Genomic DNA, 21,006 nt, shown 5'->3' on the forward strand with positions numbered 1-21,006 from the left:
CGAGTTCCACTCGGCCGGGCTCACGGTGCAGAACTTGCTGTCGGGCTGGCTGGGCAGCGAGGACGCCGCCTTCGTGCCCTACCACCTGCGCCGCACGGCCGCCACGCTGCTGTGCCACTCGCTGCTGCCCCTGGGTGAGCCTCGCGCGCCGGGCCCGGCCTGACCCCCCCCCCCCCCCGGCGGGGAAGGAGGCCGGGCCAGGTCTCTCGGTGCCCCGGGTGGCTGGAGGATGGATCCAGACGACACAGGCCCAGCAGGACGGACGACGGCGACTGGGCCTTCACACCTGCGGGGCCGCGAGCCCGAGCGCACTGCAGCTGGGGCGATGGAGAGCGGCGGCGGGCCCGGGTGGGGGGGACCCAGCCCGCCCTGGAGGGGGCCAGTCTGGAAGGACCACGGGGGGAGAAAGGTGGGGGGGTGGAGCTGGCAAAGCCAGCTGGTCGAGGGCCCGGTAGGGATCAGGAAGTCCGCCAGAATGTTCCACCGAGGGCCGTGACGGTAGGAAACTCAAGCTTTGAGAGCCGCAGTTCCTGGGGACCAGGCCTCCAGCAGAGGGGGGAGCTGGCCTGGCACACGCCCGATGTCTTCCCACCGTGATTTGTTTTAATTTTTGAGACGCTTCCAAGTTTTAAAGATGAGCTAGCGACGACTACACAAGGAGTTAACCTGTAGTGACTGGCCCGAAACAAACTTTATTACTTGTTTGCAAGTTGGGGCCTGTCCACCACCAGTCCCTCACTACCTTATCATCCCGCTGTTCAAACTGTGCCTGATCTGGCCCTGAGGACCCTGAAGTTGGCTCCCTTGTCTTTCAGTCCGCTACATTACTAGTTGAGTCCTCCTTTGCTTTTTTGTAGCGTCCCAGCTCTGGGAGGGGCCACATTGGATCTGCTTCCTCAGAGGAGGCAGAATTGAGAGGCCAAGATCTTGTCTGAGGAGCTGTCATGAGCAGGCTGAGGGTCAGTTCCATGCCAGGTGACACTAGGAGACTGCTTTTGAGATTTTTTTTAAAAATTAAAATTTATTGACAAGGTGTTGTGCAAAGGGGTACAGTTACATAGTAAGGCAGTGAATACGTTTCTTGTGATATCTTACACCCTCATTTTTCTTTCCCTTCCCTAGATCAGTTAGGCATATATATATATATATATATAATATCCAGTGTACCAAAATCATATTGCTTTTGGCTTTTTTAAGCCTTTGTGATTTTTTTAAAAGAAGTTCTCAGTATTCATATGGCATTTTTGTAGAACTAAAGTAGTAAACTAAAGTTGTTTTCTTCTGCGTGTGTAGTATAACTATCATGGCCAAGGACTGATCCAAGAGATGTAGCCATGAGGCTCGTCTGTTCTGGGAGCTGACCAGACCCCAGGTGACCAAGGCAGAAGTTCAGACCGCAGGGCTAGTGGCAAGAGAAGTGGCTTCTAATCAGGAGGCTGAGATCTGAGGATCACGGTTCAAAGCTAGCCCGGGCAGGAAAGTCCATGAGACTCTTTCTAACTACCAGAAAACCCGCAATGGCGCTGTGGCTCAAGTGGCAGAGCCTTAGCCTTGAGCTGAAGAGATCAGAGAGCACCCAGGCCCAGAGTTCAAGCCCCATGACTGACAATAAAAAAGCGAGAGGGGGGGCTTCTCTTCCTTCAGGACCATGGTACATACATGGGTCATTGTGGGAGGAATGCGGCAGCTCGTAGCCCAAACATCCCTGAGGGTCCTTTTCCTTTGCAGGCTACTACATGGGCATGTGCTTTGCAGCCTCAGAAAAGCAGCTCTACTCTCCCAGCCAGGCCCCGGAGGCCTGGCGGTTCTTCCTTCTGCTGGCTTTAATCCTCCCTTCTGTTGCCTGTGCCCTGATCTACTACTGGTCCCAGGACCGGTGGGCCCGACACCCACTGGCCCGAACCCTGGCTCTTTACTCCCTCCCGCAGTCGGGCTGGCAGGCAGTTGCCTCTTCCATCAACACAGAGTTCAGACGGATCGACAAGTTTGCTACCGGGGTGCCAGGTGCGCGTGTGGTCGTGACAGACACGTGGGTGATGAAGGTGACCACGTACCGTGTGCATGTGGCCCAGCAACAAGATGTGCACCTGACGGTAACAGAGTCTCGGCAGCACGAGCTCTCCCCAGACTCGAACCTGCCTGTACAGCTCCTCACCATCCGTGTGGCCAGCACCAGCCCTACGGTGCAGCCCTTTGATATCCGGTAAGCTCCTGCATGTGCAGATGTTGGCACAGCCTACTCTGGGGGGGGGGGGTGTGAGTGATGATAGTCAGCCGGCCTCTCCAGTGCCACCCTTTGCTGCCCTCTGCCTCCTCACGCGCTGCCCCTCCTCACTGCTGCTGAGTTGCCCCGCATCTTCACGCCCCTGGGCTCAGGGTGCCTTAACTCCCCGCTCTTCCTTTTCTCTCCCTCAGGGTGGGTTACCACTGGGTTTGCCTGCTTTGCTCTTAAGGCCATCTCCACCGGCCACCGCTCTGGGAGCCCTTTGAGGCGGCCAGGCCTCTGTGGCCCTGCCGGCCTCTGGGGTTTGGTTGGCTCCAGGTTGAGAGTGGGGCAGAGGAGCCCCGCCCAGCAGGTCACGCCTCTTGCAGGCTGAACTCAGCAGAGTACGGCGAGCTGTGTGAGAAGCTCCGGGCCCCCATCCGCAGCGCAGCCAACGTGGTCATCCACCAGAGTCTGGGTGACCTATTCCTGGAGACATTTGCCTCCCTGGTGGAGGTCAACCCAGCCTACTCAATGCCCAGAAGCCAGGTGGGAGCCAGCCCCCCCAGGGACAGATGGGTGTCCCCCCCCAACCCTCCTGCGGGGCCTCTGCAACCCTTTCTGCACTACCCACCTCTTTCTGCAGGAGCTTGAAGCCTGCATTGGCTGCATGCAAGCGCATGCCAGCGTGAAGCTGGTGAAGACTTGCCAAGAGCCCGCGGTGGGCGAGTGCCAGCAGTGCTATTGCCGCCCCATGTGGTGTCTGACCTGCATGGGCAAGTGGTTTGCCAGCCGCCAGGACCCGCAGCGCCCGGACACCTGGCTGGCCAGTCGTGTGCCCTGCCCTACCTGCCGGGCCCGCTTCTGCATCCTCGACGTGTGCACTGTGCGCTGAGCGCCCTGGCAGGATCCCCGCCTCCACCAGCCACTTGGTGGGGGTGGCTAAGAGCTCTACTCAAAGCACACAACCTACAGCCACTCTGCCCGGAGCCTGTGGCAGGTTGAGGACTTTTGTTTAAAAGAAAATCTCACTGAAACACCCTAGCCTGGGGCCTTCCGCACTTTCTCCTCCTGCCACCTTCCTCCGTGTGGGGCAGGTACTCCACCCAGAGCCTGCAGGGCCCCTGAGGCCCTGGGGGCTGTCCCGCAGCCTTCGCCTGGTCACTCTGCCTTAACTTTGTGGAGCACCCTTGCCTGTTTCATAAGCCAGGCCCACATCTGTCCCCCAGCTCGCGTTCTGTCTCTCGGCCTGGCACTGACCACTGGTCGCGTGGTGTTGGGACCTTCTCAGCGCTGGGCAGGGTGGAGCCTAGCAGTGGAGGGGAGGATGGGGCTGCCAGTGTAGTGTCGCGTCCTGGCACAGGGCTCCCGCTGGCTGTGGTCCACAAGGCACTAGTGCAGGGTGGGGGGGCAAGGCCGGGGTGACCCCTCTTACTCGTGGGGGCTGTGGCCTTGATGCCTTCTCTTACTCCAGAGGCCCAGGGAGGGCTGTGGCCTCAGACTCCTGACCCCAGGCAGAAGCCTGTGGGGGCGTCAAGGGCCAGGGAGGCAGCGACCTCCCGAAAGCAAACCCAACAGGCATGTAGCACCGAGCCGTCCGCTCCCCTGGGTGTGCCTGGCCCGGGCGAGGACGCCAGGCATCGAGGCCCGGATGGGCAAGCTGCCAAGGGCGTGGCGGCGTGGGGCGAGAGGCCTGGCGCCCAGGCTGGCTGTGGCCCCAAAGCCCCCCCGCCGGCCGGCACCCCGGGCGGTGGGGGGCGGCCTCCTTCCGGGGCTCCCGGGGCGGGGTGGGGGGTGGGTCTTGGAGTTATTTTTACCGTGAAGGAAAACTAGTTTTATAAAGGCGAATGTAGCCGAGAGATGTGTTTAATAAAATGTGAGTTGGAAGCGCCGTCCTGGGGTTTGCCTTACCGGAAGGGAGAGCCTTGGCGCCTGGAGGGGGCCGGGACGACCTAAACGCGGGAACGGGCTCCGAGGGGCGGGGCCCCCGGGCGCCCGGACACGCCGGCCCCGCCTCCGGCCTCCGAGACCGCTCCCCACCCGGCCCGGGGCCCCGGAGGCCGCCGGTGGCGCGCCCACCGCCCGGCGGGCCCGGCCGCCCCCCCTTGGCGCGGAGCCCCTTCGACGCCGGCGCCGCGGGCCGGGCCAATCAGGAGCGCCGCTCGCGGAGCGCGGCCCCGCGCGCGCGGAAACTCCCGCCAACCCCGATCCGTGCGAGCGCAGCCAATCAGCGCCGAGCGGCCGCGACGCCGACCCCCCCGCCCCCCGCCCCCCGCGTGCTCCGGGCTGGGAGGCCCCGGTCCCCGCGCCGCTGGCTGCCCACACAGCCGGCGCGGCCCCGGAGTCTAAGGCCGGACGCCCGGTCCCCCTCCGCCCCCCCAACCCCCCCGGCTGCTCCCGCGAGACTCGCGCGGCCGGGCGGCGCCCCTCCCCCTCCCGTCCCGCGCGCGGGAGCCTCGGGGGCGTGGCCTCCGCCTACTCAAGGGCGGTTGGGGGCGTGGCCTCCGCGTACTTAAGAGCGGTTGGGGGCGGGGCGCGCGCAGAGCCGTCAGCGCCGCGCCGGGACGCTCGAGTCTCCCGCCGTCCCGTCCGGTCCCGTCCCGTCCTCCGCCCGGACGCCGCCGCCATGGCCGGCCGGCCCCGAAGCCCTCCCCGGTACCAGAGCCGCCGCGACCGCGGCGCCAGGTGAGCCGGCCTCGCGGCGGGGCCGTGGGTGGCGGGGCGGGCGTGGGAGGGGCGGGCCCCGGGCCGGCGGGGGCGCCCGCCCGCTGACCGCCGTCTGTCCGCAGCCCGCTGCCTTCCGGGAGATGGAGCCTTGGACGGAAGCGCAGGGCCGACGGGAGGCGCTCGAGGCCCGAAGACGCCGAGGATGGCGAGCTCCCGGCCGCCGACCACAGGCCCGAGAGGTGGGCCGGGGCGCGGGGCCCGGGGCGCGGGGCGGGCGCGGGCGTGGGGCGCGGGGCGCGGGGCGCGGGGCGCGGGGCGCGGGCGCGGGCGGGGCGGGGCGGGGCGAGACGGCGCCGGGGACCCGGGGCAGCGCCGAGGGGCGGCGGAGGGCTTCGAGTGCGAGCCCGGCCGGCGGAGGGGGGGGACGCCGAGCGCGGCCTGGCGGTCAAGGCCTGTTTGGGGAGGGACCATTCCCGTGTCCGGTCCCCGCGTGGGGACCCCGAGGCCGCCCGAGGGCTGAAGGCAGGGTGGGCCCAGGGCGGGTTCGGGGGGTGGGGCGCGCCCTGAGTGTCGGTGCTGACGGTGGTGGAGCATTGATCCCCCCCCACCCCGGTTCTCCTGGGCCCCTCATTCTTCCTGGCTGGGGCGCTTCTGCCTGTGCCTGGACGGGGGCGGGCGGGGGAGGGAGGGGTGTGCAGGGAAGTTCCTGACCTGAACCCGCCACATCTCCGCGCTGCTGCGGGGAGGCTAGAAGGCTGGGCATGCGCTCTGCCAACTCGAAGCTGTGAGGAGGCCTAGAACTGAGCCTCTCCTGGTACCTAGTGGGGTGCTGGATCCCAGCCCTGGCTTGCACCTGGCTGACCACCTGGGTCAGTTTAACTTTTAGTGACTTTGTATAAAGTTTCCTTTAAAGTCTTCTTGTTACTGTTTTTGTCTCGTTGGGACAGGGTCTTTCTGTGTAGCCAGGCTAGCCCCTTGATCCTTCTGCCTCAGCCTCCGTAGAACTGGGGTTAAAGGTGCACCACTGCACCGGACTGGAAAATTACTTTCAGAAGCCCACTGAGCATTTCTATGTTCTGGGACTAAGGGAAAAAATAATTGTACCAAATATTAACTCATTTGTTCCTGAAATTGTTTTCAAAGCACACCATCTACCTTGTAAGGCAGTTTATTTGTTGTAGTTGAATTTAGTTTGTTTTTTCCCCCCAGTCCTGGGGCCTAGACCTCAGGGCCTGAGCACTGTCCCTGGCTTCTTTTTGCTCAAAGTTAACACTCTAATGTATGAGCCACAGGGGCACTTCTGGCTTTTTCTGCTTATATGATACTGAGGACTCGAACCCAGGGCTTCATGCATGCTAGGCAAGCACTCCACCACTAGGACACATTCTCAGCCCCTTGAATTTAGTTTTGATGAACCAGTAATGGCTAATGGGAAAATACAGGAGAATAATAATGTAATCTACATGTATTTGCATCTAATCTGTAAGCAATAGACAGGTTAGCAAACTCAACTGCAGAATTTTTGTCTTCAAGTTTTGAGTTTTCAGATAATGGGATTAACTTTTATTTTTGTTTTTAAAAACTTGGTGTTGAGGGCTGGGAAGATGGCCTAGTGGTAGAGTGCTTGCCTGGTATATGTGAAGCCCTGGGTTTGGTTGCTCAGTACTGCATAAACAGAAAAAGCCAGAAATGGCATTGTGGGCTCAAGTGGTAGAGTGCTGTCCTGGAGCAAAAGAAGCTCAGGGACAGTGCCCAAGCCCCTGAGTTCAAGCCTCAGGCTTGGCAAAAAACAAAACAAACCTTGTTGGCTTCAGATAGGTTCTTATTACGTTGCCCATGCTGGCCTCAGTCATGATTCTCCTGCCTTAGCTTTTTTTGTGTGCTAGTCCTGGGGCTTGGCAGTCTACCACAGCACCATTTCTCCCTTTTTGGTAGTTAATTGGAGTTGAGTGTCACGTACTTTCCTGCCTGGGCTGGCTTTGAACCACGATCCTCAGATCTGGACTTGTGTATAGCTAGGACTATAGGCATGAGCCACTGGAGATGAGCCTGCCTTAGCCTCTTGAGTGCTGCTGAGTTGGAAGTGTGTGACATCTGTGGCTAAATTGCCTGATGTTGGCTAAAGAGTTCCTTGAAGTCAGATGCTGGTGGCTCATGCCTATAATCCTAGCTACTCAGGAGGCTGAGATCTGAGGAACACAGTTTGGTGCCAATCTGGGCATCAGTCTGTGAGACTCTTATATCCAATTAACCACCAGAAAAACCAGAAAGTGGTGCTGTGGCTCAAAGTGGTACATAGTGCCCAGGCCAAGTTCAAGCCCCCAGACCTGGGCTGGGGTGGTGGTGGTGGTGGTGGTGGTGATTTTCTTGGGTTTGAAGTAGAACTGAATTCTTGGATTAGATTGAAATTTAACTAGCTGAAGGGGATGTACCATTATGCTTTGTAATACAGCAAGGACACATCTTTGTGCATATTAGCTGTGGTATCTATAGCCTATGTTTTGAATCTTGAGCATCTAAGGGGCAAACCCTGGCCACTGTATGTTGGTCACCCTGCTTCATACTAAGAGCCTGTTTGAGACTTTTGATCCTGGAAAAAACATCTAGAAGAACTAGTTGTTGTTGGTGCCTTGTTGACTTTGCTTGGTCTCCCCTCAGTGGACTGTGTCCCCTTGTTTTAGCCAGACTGAGGGCAGGTGAGTAGAAGTTTTCTAATGAAGCCAACAAGGCTTTAAGAATGCCCAAACTCTGAACTAAAAAGTATGTAGCAGAGCCCATCTCCTTGGTATTTACAGTTTTCTGATTTTTTTCCTGAAAGACTTGAAAGGAAACTGAAAGTACTTTGATGGTTCAAATGTGCATTTTCACTTTATTGTAGCTTTACCACTCCTGAAGGCCCTAAGCCCCGTTCTAGATGTTCAGACTGGGCAGGTGCAGTCGAAGAAGATGAAATGAGGACCAGAGTTAACAAAGAAATTGCAAGGTACCCATTTTGGATCACCTTGAAGTGTGTGTGGTTTTTTTTTTTAATTCCCTCCCCATTCCGCAGTTAATACTACGATTACAGGAATGAGCCACCAGCACTCAGACGCAATAAATCCAAGTTTTGTCTTTGATCAGTGATTTCAAAAAACTTTTTTGGTCTCTAGGATCAGAGGTTGTAGTTCAATGGTTAGAGCATTTGCCTAGAGTGCATTAGCTTTGGATTTTATCTTCAGTCCTTCAGGGGGGAAGAAACAAAAACTTTGGACAGATAGCAGCATCAGCACCTCTTGGGAGGAAGGTGGTCCCTGATGAGTGGGGCTCAGCCGTCCCGGTAACCCTTCCAGTCCGTGAACTCAGTTTGAAGTCTACCCTTAGGGGCAGTCCTTGAGTGGGAGTAGTAAGAAGTGGTGCCATGGAATGCAAAGACCCATTGGGGCTGCTTTGCTTGTGTGTTTGATCCCTACTTCCCTCTCTTCCCTTCCCCCTCTCTCCCTCATATACACTAGGCAGGAACTTTTCTGAGTTGTAGTCAAGTGGCTAGCAAATGGCACCGGATCTCTTATCAATTCCTGTTCTTCACAGTATCAGTGAAGCAGGACAGGCTGTTCTCTTAGATGTTTAGGTCTCTTACAGCAATTCTTAGGGTTTCTTTTTCCGGGGGGGGGGGGGGGGGGAGTCTTTCCAGGACATAGGATGGTATCTGAAGGCACAAAAGCAGTTTAATGAGACTATGATCTTGGCAAATAATCCTTATCTTATACAAATAACACAACTGGGGCTGGGAATGTGGCTTAGGGGTAGAGTGGTTTGCCTAGCATGCAGTGAAACCCTAGGTTCCATTCCTCAGCACCACATACACAGAAAAAGCCAGAAGGGGCGCTGTGGCTCACCTGGCAGAGTGCTGGCCTTGGGCAAAAAGGAAGCCAGGGACAGTGCTCAGGCCCTGAGGTCAAGCCCCAGGACTGGCAACAGAAAGAGAAAAGACTTCATTCCTGTCAACTTTTAGCTCTTGGAGACTTTGTGCCTTTTTAAAAACAGCAATCTTTTATTTTGTTCTCAGATACAAAAGGAAACTCCTCGTCAATGACTTTGGAAGAGAGAGAAAATCGTCATCAGGAAGGTACCTGTTGTGCAAATATTCCTTTGTAGTTTGCTGATGAGAGCTTGTGATTGGAAATCTGATGATGATTGTGTTCTTCACTGACTTGACGTAGCTTTATTCACGGTATGCTGGGTTTTCTAGCTCTGACTCAAAGGAGTCCGCATCTGCTGTGCCTGCCGACGTGGAGACGGACGAGTGCGTCTTGATGCGGCGACAGAAGCAGATCAACTATGGGAAGAACACTATCGCCTACGACCGCTATGTCAAAGAGGTGCCCAGGTAGCGGCTTGCTGGCACGCAGCCCTGTGGCATTGCACTCGGAGGGTTTGTTTATAGGAGATAAGCCTGTTAGGGTGATCCTAATTTATTAGACACTCACAGGAGCTGAAGTGTTTGTTTATAGGAGATAAGCCTGTTAGGGTGATCCTAATTTATTAGACACTCACAGGAGCTGAAGTGCAAAACAAGAATAGGTTTTGTTTGCAAAAGTCAGATGTGAAGATTAAGAACTAGTGTGAAGGGAATGTGGCTTAGTGGTGGTAGAGTGCTTGCCTAGCATGCACCAAGCCCTGGGTTTGATTGCTCAGTACCACCAACAGAAGAGGCTGGACGGGCTGGGAATATGGCCTAATGGTACAGCGCTCGCCTTAAATACATGAAGCCCTGGCTGGGTTCGATTCCTTAGCACCTATGTATAGAAAAAAGCTGGAAGTGGCGCTGTGGCTCAAGAGGGAGAGTGCTAGCCTTGAGCCAAAAAGCTCAGGGACAGTGCTCGGAGCCTGAGGTCAAGCCTCAGGACTGTCAGAAAAAAAAAAAAGAGAAATAGATTGTGTGTGTATGTACATGCCAGTGTTGGGTCTTGAACTCAGGGTCTGTATGCTGTCCCTGAGCTTCTTTGCTCAAGCCTAATAGTGTTCTATCCCTTGAGCCACAGCTTGACTTTTGGCTTTTTGAATTGGGGATAAGAGTCTGATGGACTTCCTTGCGTAGGCTGGCTTTGAATCCCCGATCCTTAGAACTCCGCCTTCTGAGTAGCTATTACATGAGTGAGCCATTAATGCCCGGAAAAATTTAACTCTTAGGATATAGCAACTTTATATAGTTACTAAAATACACAGGAAAATGAACTTTAAGTTAAGATAGTACAGGTAACTGGAGAGAGGAAATTGGTGTCACTTTTTTTGTGTGTGTGTGGGGCTTGAACTCAGGGTCTGGGTGCTGTCCCTGAGCTTTTTATGCTCAAGGCTAGCGCTGTACCACTTTGAGTCATAGCCCCACATCCACCTCCAGTTTTCTGGTGATAAATCGATGATAAGAATCTTATGAACTTTGCTGCCTGGGCTGGCTTCCAACCGAGATCCTCATTTCTCAGCCTTAGCTAGGATTACAGGTGTAAGCTACCAGTGCCCAACTACCTTATTTTCTATTTATTTATTTATTTATTTTTATCAGTTGTGGGACTTGAACTCTGGGCCTGGGCACTGTCCCTGACCTCTTCAGCTAGCGCTCTACCACTTGAGCCATAGCACCACTTCTTATTTTCTTTCAGAGCATGTTCTTGTCTCCTTTGTCAGACTCGAGGGAAACAAAGAGAGTTTGAGTTTTCAGGATCTTACTCTTTTGCAAGATTGAGAGTATGGACTGTAAAAGAATTGTAAGATTCAAACAGAGCTTAAGTTAGGGTCTTAGCCCCGGCTGGCCTCAACGCTCAGGCTCCTCTTGCTTCTGCCTCCTGAATGCTGGGCTTGCGGACATGTGCCATCACTGGCTGAAGTAGTAGTGATTTTATTTTTGGTGGTGCGGTTTTGGATCTTGAATGCAGGGCTTGGTACCTGCTTGAGCAGTTATAAAGGTGATGTACAGAGGGGTTACAATTACAAAAGTCAAGAGTACATTTCTTTTGGGACAGTGTCACCCCTTCCCTCTTTTTTATGGCAGTACTAACTAAATTTTAGGGCCCGAGCTCCGGCTCTCAGCTTTTTCACTCGAGGCTGGCACTCTACCATTAGCCACAGTTCCCGTTTGCTTGTCTTCTAGCTACTGATCCGGCTCTTTACTTACAGACACCTTCGACAACCTGGAGTTCATCCCAAGACCCCCAACAAGTTTAAGAAGTATTCCCGGCGGTCTTGGGACCAGCAGATTAAACTCTGGAAGGTGGCTCTGCATTTTTGGGACCCTCCAGCTGAAGAAGGATGTGATTTGCAAGACATGTATGTTTTTTTTTTACTTTCCTTCTCCTGTGGTTGACATGTTGAGAAAACTGTGTTGCTTGTAACAGATTACTCTAGAAATTACTAGAAAGAGAACAGCCAGCTCTCTTGGAGGTGTGTGTGTGTGTGTATATGTGCAGGTTCGGGTGCACATATGCAGGATATCCTGGTGGTGAAATTCTCCCAGGTTAGATTTAACCTACTGGAGCTAGAAAAGAGCTCATTAAGCCATGATGGTGTTGTTTGTTCAGATAGTATTGAGGTAGAATTTGGGGTCCCTTGTAAGAAAGGTGGTTGTCTACCATTTGAGCTATTCTGCCTGCCCTGGTTTGTGTTTTCTTTTTTTTTTCTTGTGCCAGTATTGGGGCTTGAACTCAGAGCCTGACATTGTCCTTTAGCTTTGAGCTCAAGGCTGGTGCCGCACCATTTGAGCCACAGCTCCATCTCTGGCTTTTTTGGAGGTGAGTCTCGCAGACTCTCCTGCCAGACCAAGTCAGGCCTGTCTTCAAACTGCAGTTCCTCCCTACACCACTGAGATGACAGTCTTGAGCCACCACACTTAGCCAGCCATTGGTGAGAGGGGGCCTCAACCTTTTGCCTAGACTGCACTAAGTCTCCCTTCTCTGCCTCCTCAAGGTAGTTAGGATTACAGGCTTGTCGGGGTGGGGTGGGGTGGGGTGACGTCACTTTAGGCAGGTGGTACCTGGGGTTTGAACTCTGAGCTTTGCTTTGCAATTGCTAAACTTCCAGTCCTGTTTTTCACAGGTAACTACTCCCTTATCTAGCTATGGGTTGAGAAAAGGGGTCTTAAGAACCTCCCCCTCCCCCCTTCCTGGGGCTTGAACTCAGGGCTTAGGGCTCTGGCTCTGTCCCTGAGCCTCTCTGTGCTCAGGCTAGTCATAGCACCACTTCCAGCTTTTTCTGTGTATGGGGTACTGAGGAGTCAAACCCAGGGCTTCATGCGTGCTAGGCAAGCTTTCTACCACTAAGCCATGCTCCCAGCCCAGTCTCAACTTTTATGCGTGGGTTGGCCTAGCCCAGAAATCTTCCCCCATCTCAGCTTCCCAATAAGTTTACAGGTGTGAGCCACTGGCACCTGGCTTGGCCTACTTGGGCTAGAAGATAAATATCTTAAGCCAGGTGTTGGTCATAACCGTAATCCTCGCCACTCATTAGGCTGAGAGCTGAGGATCATGGTTCCAAGCCTGCCTGGATAGGAAAGTCTGAGATTCTTACCTCCAGTTAACCATCAAAAAGCCCAGTGGAGCAGCAGGGCTGGGGAATATGGCCTAGTGGCAAGCTTGCCTGCCTCGTATACATGAGGCCCTGGGTTCAATTCCTCAGCACCACATATACAGAAAATGGCCAGAAGTGGTGCTGTGGCTCAAGTGGCAGAGTGCTAGCCTTGCGCAAAAAAGAAGCCAGGGACAGTGCTCAGGCCCTGAGTTCACGGCCTAGGACTGGCAAAAAAAAAAAAAGCCCAGTGGAAGTGAAGCTGTGGCTCTTGTGTTATAGTTCTAGTCTTGAGTAAAAAAAAGCTCAGGGACAGCCCAAGTCCCAGGACTGGCAAAAACAACAAAAAAACCCCAAAAGATAAATTACCCTGAGAAGTATTAGAGTCATTTATACTATGAAAAAGATTTCTTTTAATGCTGGTTGGCTCTGGGGCTTGAACTTAGGCCCTGGGTGTTGTCCTTGAGCTTTTTTGCTCAAGGCTAGCTTGAGCTGTACGCTTTCTGGCTTTTAGTGGCTAAATAGAAAATTGGGAGTCTTACATACATATTGCCTGGGGCCAGCTTCCAACCTTGATCCTCCAGAGTAGGTAGATTATAGGTACACCTAGTGCACCACTGAAACGGTCCTATTTTAGTAAAAAGGAAGGCTCATCTATTTCACTTTTTGTGTGTGTGCAAGTGTTGTCATTAAATGCTGGTCCTGGGGCTTGTATTCTGGCCCTGGGTGTTGCTCAGCTGTTTTCGCTCAAGGTCAACAATCAGCCCCAAGAGCCACAGCTCCACTTTATGGCCTTTTTGGTCCTTAATTGTAGATAAGGGTCTCACAGACTTGACTGCTCTGGCTGGCTTAGAATCATGATCCTCAGATCTCAGCCTCCTGAGAAGCGAGGATTAGAGGTGTGAGCCTCTCCCACTGGCTTTTAAACCTGTGCCTGGTTGAGAATATCCTAGATCTGAACTTTAGCTACATGTTCAGAATTGGTACTCAACAGGAAGTGAGGCTGGTATGGTACTCTGTTCTTCTGGTTTTTCCTCTCTCCCAGCAATTTCTGGTCCCCAGTCTTTTGCTTCCTAACTCAGATACATTCCATGAGCATATATTTGAGTGCCTTCCTTGCTGGGAAATTTATTAGAAACTGGTGTACTGGAATTGACGTCCTTAACATGACTTTCCAAGTTTGGCCTCACGATAGGACACTATTGTACCATTATCTGAAAGGAAAATTGGAAAAGTTTGTTGGAGGTTAAGGTTTGTTGAAGTGTTGATTTCCTCTTAGAAAGTGGGCTTATGGTATCAATATTGCTTGGGGCTGGAGCCTAGCAGTCAGGAAGCAGGGAAGATTGGCCCCGGGGAGCTTGGAGGATTCTGCACAGTACCATGTAGATGCTCTTTGGGTTTGCTGGTGCTCTCAACCCGGTGACTTATGTGCCTGTTGGATTTCATTTCACAGACACCCTGTAGACCTTGGAGAGATGGAGACAGAATCCATAGAAAGCAGCTCTGAATCCCAAACAAGCTCACAGGAAAACTTTGTAAGTAGTTTTCTTTGGTTACACCTCAGCCTGGATGTTGTAGGCAAATTGTTGGGGACATCTGCCACTTAACACACTGATGTTGGATTCTGATGCTTATGAAAAGGGGTTCAAGTGACCTTAATTTAGTTAGGTGTTTGGTTCAGCCCAACCAATCAGTCCCTAGCATTTTCATTGGGTAGCAAAAGGCCTTTTCCCTGTATCTAGCATCTCCATATGCTCACTTATAGGTCATGCGTGGTTTGTTCTGGTGGGGTAGTAGTGTATGAGCCATTTGCTTTAAAATTCTTATTTTTATTCTATTTTTGTGTCAGCAATGGGGCTTAAAGTAGGGCCTGGGCACTGTCCCTGAGCTTTTGTGCTCAAGGCTAGTGTTCTGCCATTTGAATCATACAACTCCCACTTCCATCTGTTTTGGTGATTGAGTGGAGACAAAGAGTCTCACAGACTTTTCTGCCTGGGCTGGCTTTGAAATTCGATCCTCAGATCACGGCCTCTTGATTTTGCTTGGATTATAGGTGTGAACTGCCAGTGCCCAGCAGTATTGGGGTTTTAACTTATATCTCACACTTGCTAGCACTCTACTACTTAAACCATGTGCTCCAGCTTTTTTGCTTTTATTTTTAAAATAGGGTCTTACTTTGTAGGCCAGCTTGGGCTTCCTATACCTGCTTCAAATGTAGCTAGGGTGTTAGGCATGTACCACCTAGTCCAGCTTCTTATTGGATGAGAATGTGGTCTTTGTGTACTTCCTGCCTAGGTTGGTCTATTAGCTTCTTATTTATTTATTTGGCCAGTCCTGGGCCTTGGACTCAGGGCCTGAGCACCGTCCCTGGCTAGCACTCTGCCACCTGAGCCACAGCGCCCCTTCTGGCTATTTTCCATATATGTGGTGCTGGGGAATCGAACCGAGAGCTTCATGTGTAGGAGGCAAGCACTCTTGCCACTAGGCCATATTCTCAGCCCTCTATTAGCTTCTTGGTCTTAGCCTTTCAGAAAAGTAGGCAGGAGTAGCGGTGGTGAGCCACTGAGCCACGTAAGATATTTCTTGAGGAAAGAAAAAAATTTAATGTACAGAATTGCCTTATCTCTAATTCTGTACATAGCGTCCAAGAGCACCTTCTTTCAGACTTCTACACGTATGCAATTTACAATGAAAAACTCATAAGGGAAACAAAACAATATTTCCATGTGTACATATCTAGCATCTTAAGTGAAAAAGCAGATAGAAAGACTCAAAAGCATGAGCCTTGGTTGGTGTTAGTGTTTTCTGTAAGTTCCTGAATTGTATTTGAACTTCCAACTGTATTATTCTTGGTGTACCCAATGCCTGTCCTTCAGGCTTGTTGACATTTGCACACCACACTTGTGGTAGTGTCAGTTCAGAAGTAACATGTCCAGTGTAGGAATGGCAAGATATTTACCTCACAAGAAATGTGCCTGTGTCATCACGTTTTGAAGACTGTTTAGTAGCTGGTCATAGTGCTAATACACTTGTAATCCCAGCTACTTAGGAGGCTGAGATAAGTAGTTGGCATGTTTGAAGTCTATCTGGCAATTTGTAAGACCCTGTCTGAACATAGAAAGGGCGAGGGCATGTAGCTCAATATGAGAGGGCTTGCTTAGGGTGTGCAAGTCCTCAGATCAGTCTTCATTATTGGGAAGAAGACTGCGGGGCACTGGAGGCTCTCTCTTGTAATCCTGTTTGCTCAGGAGGCTGAGATCTGAGGATCAAGTTTCAAGTCAGTCTAGGCAGACAAATCCAAGAGATTCTATTAACCAGCAAAAGCCAGGAGTAGAATTGTGGCTTTAAGTAGGAGAGTGCCAGTCTTGAACAGAAAAGGGTTGAGACTGCTAGCTCTGAGTTCAAGAAGCCCTAGTGTGGGGCGAAGTCACTGAACCTGCTTTTCTGGATTTTTACACATGAATAGGACTACTGTCAAGATCTCAGCAAGTGATTACCCTTAGTTTGAAGCTTGGCTTGCACAACTTTTAAAAATGTAACTCAGACCCTAGTTCAAGAACCCTATTTGCCAGACTTTCCTGTGGGGAAAAAGAAAGGGAGATGAAACTGTTAGATATACTGCCTGAGGAGGTCAGACTTGGGGCCTTTGAAGAGAGGTGCTTCTAGTGACTGGGTGTGGGGAAAGGAGGAGAGAAGGCAGGACTATACTCAATAAGATCACTCTCTGAAACTCTCATGAGTTAGTTCAATCTGCAGTGCTATCAACACTGTATTGTCCTCTATTGTTGTTCATGCTCTAACTTCTTTTGGCTGTGCTAGTATTAGGGATTGAACTCTGGGCCAGGTGCTGTCCTTTATTTAGCCTTTTCCACTTAAGGCCAGTGTTCTACCATTTGAGCCACAGCCCACTTCTGGCTGTTTTTGGTGGTTAATTGGAGATGAACCGTATAGACTTCCCTGACTGGGCTAGGTTCAGAACCTTGATCCTTAGATCTCAGCATCCTAAGTAGCTAGGATTATATAGACTTGAGCCATCAGTGCCTGCTAGTTTATAATTGACCGGGTAGTTAAATAAGTAGGAATTTGAAACTTCCAGCTGGAATCCATTTGATTGTTGCATTGTATTTCTATGTTCATGTGACTATCACTGGCCATGGTCAGCTTGTTTTGGCCCTGCCATATTCTTGGGTGCCCAAACACAAACTGAAGTCTCTGGGGCAAGAGAGCCAACCTGGGCAAAACATATGAGCTGGGTGCCAGTGGCTCACACTTGTAATACTAGCTACTCAGGAGGCTGCCATCTGAGGATCCTGATTGGAAGCCAGCAGGAAAATCCACGAAAAGCAGGCATTGGAGCTGTGGTTCAAGTGGAAGAGTGCTTTCCTTAAAGCTCAGGGGCAGTGTGCAGGCCCTGAGTTCAAGCCCCAGAACTGGCACATGCACACACACATATACAGAATAAACCTTCGTATCTGGTGGATGTAGACATGACCCATGCTTCTGTTTCCTAGGATGTGTACTCCGGCACACCCACCAAAGTTAGACATCTGGACTGCCCAGTGGAGGATGAATTTGATTTGGAAGCTTGTTTAATGGAACCCTTGAAAGACTTGTCAGCCAGGAGCTAACTGCCATCTGGCAGCAACCACATGAGCATTTCCTCCCCCTGGCCAGGTCAAGGCTGGAGTAGCATGTGCTGTGCATTTGTACTTGATGGCCTGTTAATAGTTTATCTCATGATCACTTGTTATATTTGCCTTATTTTCTTAAGCAATGTTCATTTTATTTATAGTGTGTTATGCATGTTTTAAGTTGTAAATGGAGTTAAAGCAAGGAACATTGAACCAGGAAGCAATATTGCAACAAACTTAACTGCTGATGTCCAAGTCAGACTGCCAAGTGTACTTCAGCTGGTTTCCTTAATGTTTCAGACTTTCTGTTGCCACTTGTTTGATGGGTTGGTTGTCAACCATATATTCATGGGAACAGTCTGGAGTCAGATTCTTTTATGTATGTATCTGACAAAAGAATTCAGAGTCAGACTGTTACAGTGATTTTGAAAACTTTCTAGCCTTTTATCAATATGTCAAAGTAGGATGTCCCCCTCCCCCCATACAGAGCTCTGAAAAAAAGTCAGTTAAACTGAGTTGTTAAATTAGTGGGTTTTATGTTAGCTATGCAGTCTTAATTTGGAACTTGTAAATAATGCAAGATCTTAATACTCAAGAGTTAAGGCACAAATTTAGAACATATTTCTTAAGACCAGTTAATTTACCATGTAAAATTGCTGTAAATGATAATGTGTACAGATTTTCTGTTGAGGTATTCAATTGTAAACTTGTCAAGACTTGCATTTCTATTGCTTTTGTATGGAATGATGTTGCAAAAATAAAAAGCCCCTTCTGTAACTGATTGGTGCTGTTGGCTGGTGGGCTCTGACTGCCTGTGATGAACTCACCTGTGTGAAGGTGGCCCAGGAAGCCTCTTTCCCTTCCTCCTGATACACAGCCTTGGCGGAGGGACGGGCGTCCTTTGTCTAGAGATGTGAAGTGGTGGCCAAGTACAGATACTACTTGTCTTAGGTTTTTTTGTTGTTTTTGCCAGCCCTGGGGCTTGAATTCAGTGCCTGGGCACTGTCCCTGAGCTGCTTTTTCTCGAGGCTAGCTCGCGCTCAATCACTTGAGCTACAGCAAAGCCCCTTCTGGCCTCTTCTGTTGATGTGGAGCTGAGGAACCAAGCCCAGGGCTTCGGCTTGCTAAGCAGGCACCTAAGCCACCTTTGCAGCCCTAGTCTTAGTTCTTCCCCACATCTTGTGAGGGCCCTTGACATGGGGTCCTGGTGGTGTGTCACTGCAGCCTGGTGCGTTGGGTGCCCAGCAGACTGACAGCACAGGATGCCAACGGCTGCACTTAGCTACTGGGAATGGAGACTCAGCAATAGGCCCGAGTCTTGAGGGATGTTCTGTGCATAGCCTGCCTTCCACTGCTGGGCCTTGGACTCGGGCAGTTCAGTGTGCAGACACGCAGCAACTCAGTAGGAGCACCTGTCCCTATGTTGAAGGAGTTTTCAAAGGCAAATCCCCTGGCTGGTATTCCTGGCACGGTTACAGGCTGCAGCACTGGGCCACAGCAGGAGGCAGGACTGGGAGGCCGCACTCCTCTCGAGGGCCTGGAAAGGTGCATTCACAGGCTGAGCGAAAAGCAGGGCAGGAGATGTGGGCAGTGCCAGTTTTTCAGTGCCAGGCGATTCCTGTTAGGGTGCCTCTTGAGCTGAACTTGGCACTCTGTATGAGCCTAGGAGTCCACAGGGTAGAGCTAGGAACGCTAGAGAGTTGTCTGGAAGGCCGGGTGTCAGTGGCTCACATATGTAATCCCAGCTAGACAGGAGGTTGGATCTGAGGGTTGCAGTTTAAGCCATTCTGGGCAGGAAAGTCCATGAGACTCATCTCCAGTTCACCACCAGAAAACCGGAAGTGTTTCTGTGGTTCAGGTGGTAGAGCACTATCCTTGAGCTGAAGAGCTCAGGGAAAGTGCCCAGGCTCAGAGTTCAAGCCCCATGACTGGCCAAACAAAATTATCTGGAAGGTCTCCTGTGGGGCCACCCACAAGGCTGTCACTCAGGGCAGCAAGTTCAAAGGTCCTGAGGGGCAAGGCAGCAAGCATGACCCTAAAATGTAGAAGAGGCTGAGAGAGAAGTGGTTTGTGAATGCCTGAGGAGCTGGGTGATAAAGCTGAGGATTTTCTGGGCTAGCCAGTGAGTGTCCCGGCTCCTAGGGTCTTTCTAGAAGGCTGGTACTGATTAGCTAGGGGGAGGGGCTACTGAACAGGCAGGCCCGGAGTGGGCTTGAACATTTTCAAGTGAGTCTAAAGTGAAATAGCTTCTAAGCAAAGATAAAGTCCGGAGGTCTACGGGAAAGGCGAAGGGTGTGGCCTGAGAAAGTTGAGAGCCCGGTGACCACTAGGGCTCCAAGAAGCTCACAAGAAGGTCAAAGAAGGTCAGGCAGCTCCGGGTGAGCCTCGTGGGTGTGGCGCTGTCTAGTGTCACACCGGCGGACACACCCCAGGGGTCCAGGGGTCCGGCCGCCGGATTGACCCTGGGGATCTCCCCAGCAGGCGACTTCTGAGGGTGCGCCCAGGAGCCCGGAGTGGGGGGCTAGGCCACCCGTCCACCTGCCTGTGCTGGCAGGTCCCCGTCCAGGAACTGCTGTGGACTAGATGTACAGCAGCTCGGTCTGCAGCACACCAGCCGAGCGTGGGGCACTGGGGATGCGGGGACGGTGGACGGTTACCTTCCCTCAGTCCCAGGTGCTACTGGAGACCAGGACGCATCCAGATAGAGTGAAGCTCGCAGGCCCTGGCAGGGAAGAGCTGGAGCCAGGAGATGGCTGACCCGGTCAGATCCCAGCATGCCCCGGGGGGGGGTGAGGTCAGGGCGCGGGAGGGGCCTGCAATGGGATGGGCCGACGGGTCCCGGCGCCGGAGGCTTGCTCGTGAGGCTTCCTCTTGCTTCACACTTGAGTTCCTGGCCTCCGCTTCAGGTCTGAGGAAACTGCTATTTTATGAATGGCACACACAGCCCGTGGGCAGGCGGTGTGCGTTGATTCCTCCAGCCCTGGGCCTTGAACTCAGGGCCTGGCTTCTTGTGGCTCAAGGCGAGCACTCTACCGCTTGAGCCCCATCGCCCCTTCCGGCCTTTTCCGTGTATCGAACCCTGGGCCTGTGCTGGCAGGCTAGGCTAGCACTCTCCCACGAGGCCGCTTCCGGAGATGGGAGGGTGACGTCACGCTCATACGTCAGCACGCGGGGCGGGGCTTCCGTGGAGGGCGGGCCCAGCCGACACGAGCTCTCCGCTCCCGCCGGCGTCGCTCCCCACACGTACCTGCGCTCACGTAGGCGTTCCCCCGCCCACCGGCGTCGCCCCGCCCACCCGCCAGCACGCCCGCGTCGGTGCCGCCCCGCCCACCGGCGTCGCCCCGCCCGCCCGCCAGCACGCCCCGCGTCTGTGCCGCCCCGCCCACCGGCGTCGCCCCTCCCGCCCGCCAGCACGCCCCGCGTCGGTGCCGCCCCGCCCACCGGCGTCGCCCCGCCCGGCTGCGCAGCCGAGATACGCAGGCGGCGGCGGCGGCGGCGGCGACGCGGACGAGCGGGAGGGCGGGCGGCGGCGGCGCGGCGGCCAATGAGGGCGGCCGGGGTGGGCGGGGCGTCGGCCGCGGTTTTGTTCCGCCGCGGCCGAGGCGCGTCGTCCCCATGCGCGGCGCGCGGCCTGCGCGGCCGGCGCCCCCGCCCCGCCCGGCCTCCGCCCGCCGCCCGGCCGCAGGGACCCGGCCCGGCGTCCGCCCGCCCGCCGCGCGCGGGCCCGCGAGCGACCTCCGGCCGGCCGGCGGGGCCCCGGCGCCGCGCGCCCGCGCCGCTCCGCCGGTCGCCGCGGGGAGCCGGGCCGGGGGCGGGCGCCGCGGGGGCCCGCGCTCACGCCCCGCGCGTGACCTCGGCGCCCCGCGCGGCCCCGGGCCCGGGCCCCGCCGCCGCCCCGCCGGCGCGCGCCGCCACTTGGGGGACCAACTTTGCGGCCGTGGGCGGCGGCGGCCGGGGGAGCGCGGGGTCGGA

General features: G+C 53.7%; 2 protein-coding genes across 4 annotated transcripts in view; both read left to right on the forward strand.

Moving 5' to 3' along the window:
• Positions 1–3,763, forward strand: part of Tmem129 (transmembrane protein 129, E3 ubiquitin ligase) — a 4,408-nt gene extending 645 nt beyond the window's left edge. The window contains exons 2-5 of the mRNA XM_048363980.1: positions 1–134; positions 1,729–2,203; positions 2,593–2,752; positions 2,850–3,763. Of these exons, the coding sequence (XP_048219937.1) occupies positions 1–134; positions 1,729–2,203; positions 2,593–2,752; positions 2,850–3,098 (1,018 nt within the window). The 3' untranslated portion in view covers positions 3,099–3,763. The remainder of the gene's footprint in view (positions 135–1,728; positions 2,204–2,592; positions 2,753–2,849) is intronic.
• Positions 3,764–4,755: 992 nt separating this feature from the next.
• Positions 4,756–17,815, forward strand: LOC125364426 (stem-loop binding protein). 3 transcript variants are annotated; one of them, XM_048363982.1, is made up of 8 exons: positions 4,756–4,888; positions 4,993–5,109; positions 7,749–7,853; positions 8,916–8,975; positions 9,099–9,236; positions 11,021–11,170; positions 13,857–13,955; positions 16,915–17,815. In XM_048363982.1, the coding sequence occupies exons 1-8, from the start codon at positions 4,830–4,832 to the stop codon at positions 16,994–16,996; spliced, it is 810 nt and encodes a 269-aa protein (XP_048219939.1). In that variant the 5' UTR covers positions 4,756–4,829; the 3' UTR covers positions 16,997–17,815. The 3 variants fall into 3 exon arrangements, with proteins under 3 accessions (XP_048219939.1, XP_048219938.1, XP_048219941.1); XM_048363981.1 differs by having other exon boundaries at positions 13,857–13,938; XM_048363984.1 differs by lacking the exon at positions 7,749–7,853 and having other exon boundaries at positions 13,857–13,938.
• Positions 17,816–21,006: the final 3,191 nt, after the last annotated feature.

This window comes from Perognathus longimembris, chromosome 16 (assembly GCF_023159225.1).
Source record: "Perognathus longimembris pacificus isolate PPM17 chromosome 16, ASM2315922v1, whole genome shotgun sequence".
Lineage (NCBI taxonomy): Eukaryota > Metazoa > Chordata > Mammalia > Rodentia > Heteromyidae > Perognathus > Perognathus longimembris.

What these genes read in the sequence shown, in the direction of transcription:
- LOC125364426 (XM_048363981.1), top strand. Translation starts at nt 4,830, where the DNA reads ATGGCCGGCCGGCCCCGAAGCCCTCCCCGGTACCAGAGCCGCCGCGAC. An exon ending in GTTAACAAAGAAATTGCAAG is followed by an intron (nt 7,854 to 8,915) that starts GTACCCATTTTG and finishes TTTTGTTCTCAG; the next exon opens with ATACAAAAGGAAACTCCTCG. An exon ending in TATGTCAAAGAGGTGCCCAG is followed by an intron (nt 9,237 to 11,020) that starts GTAGCGGCTTGC and finishes CTTTACTTACAG; the next exon opens with ACACCTTCGACAACCTGGAG.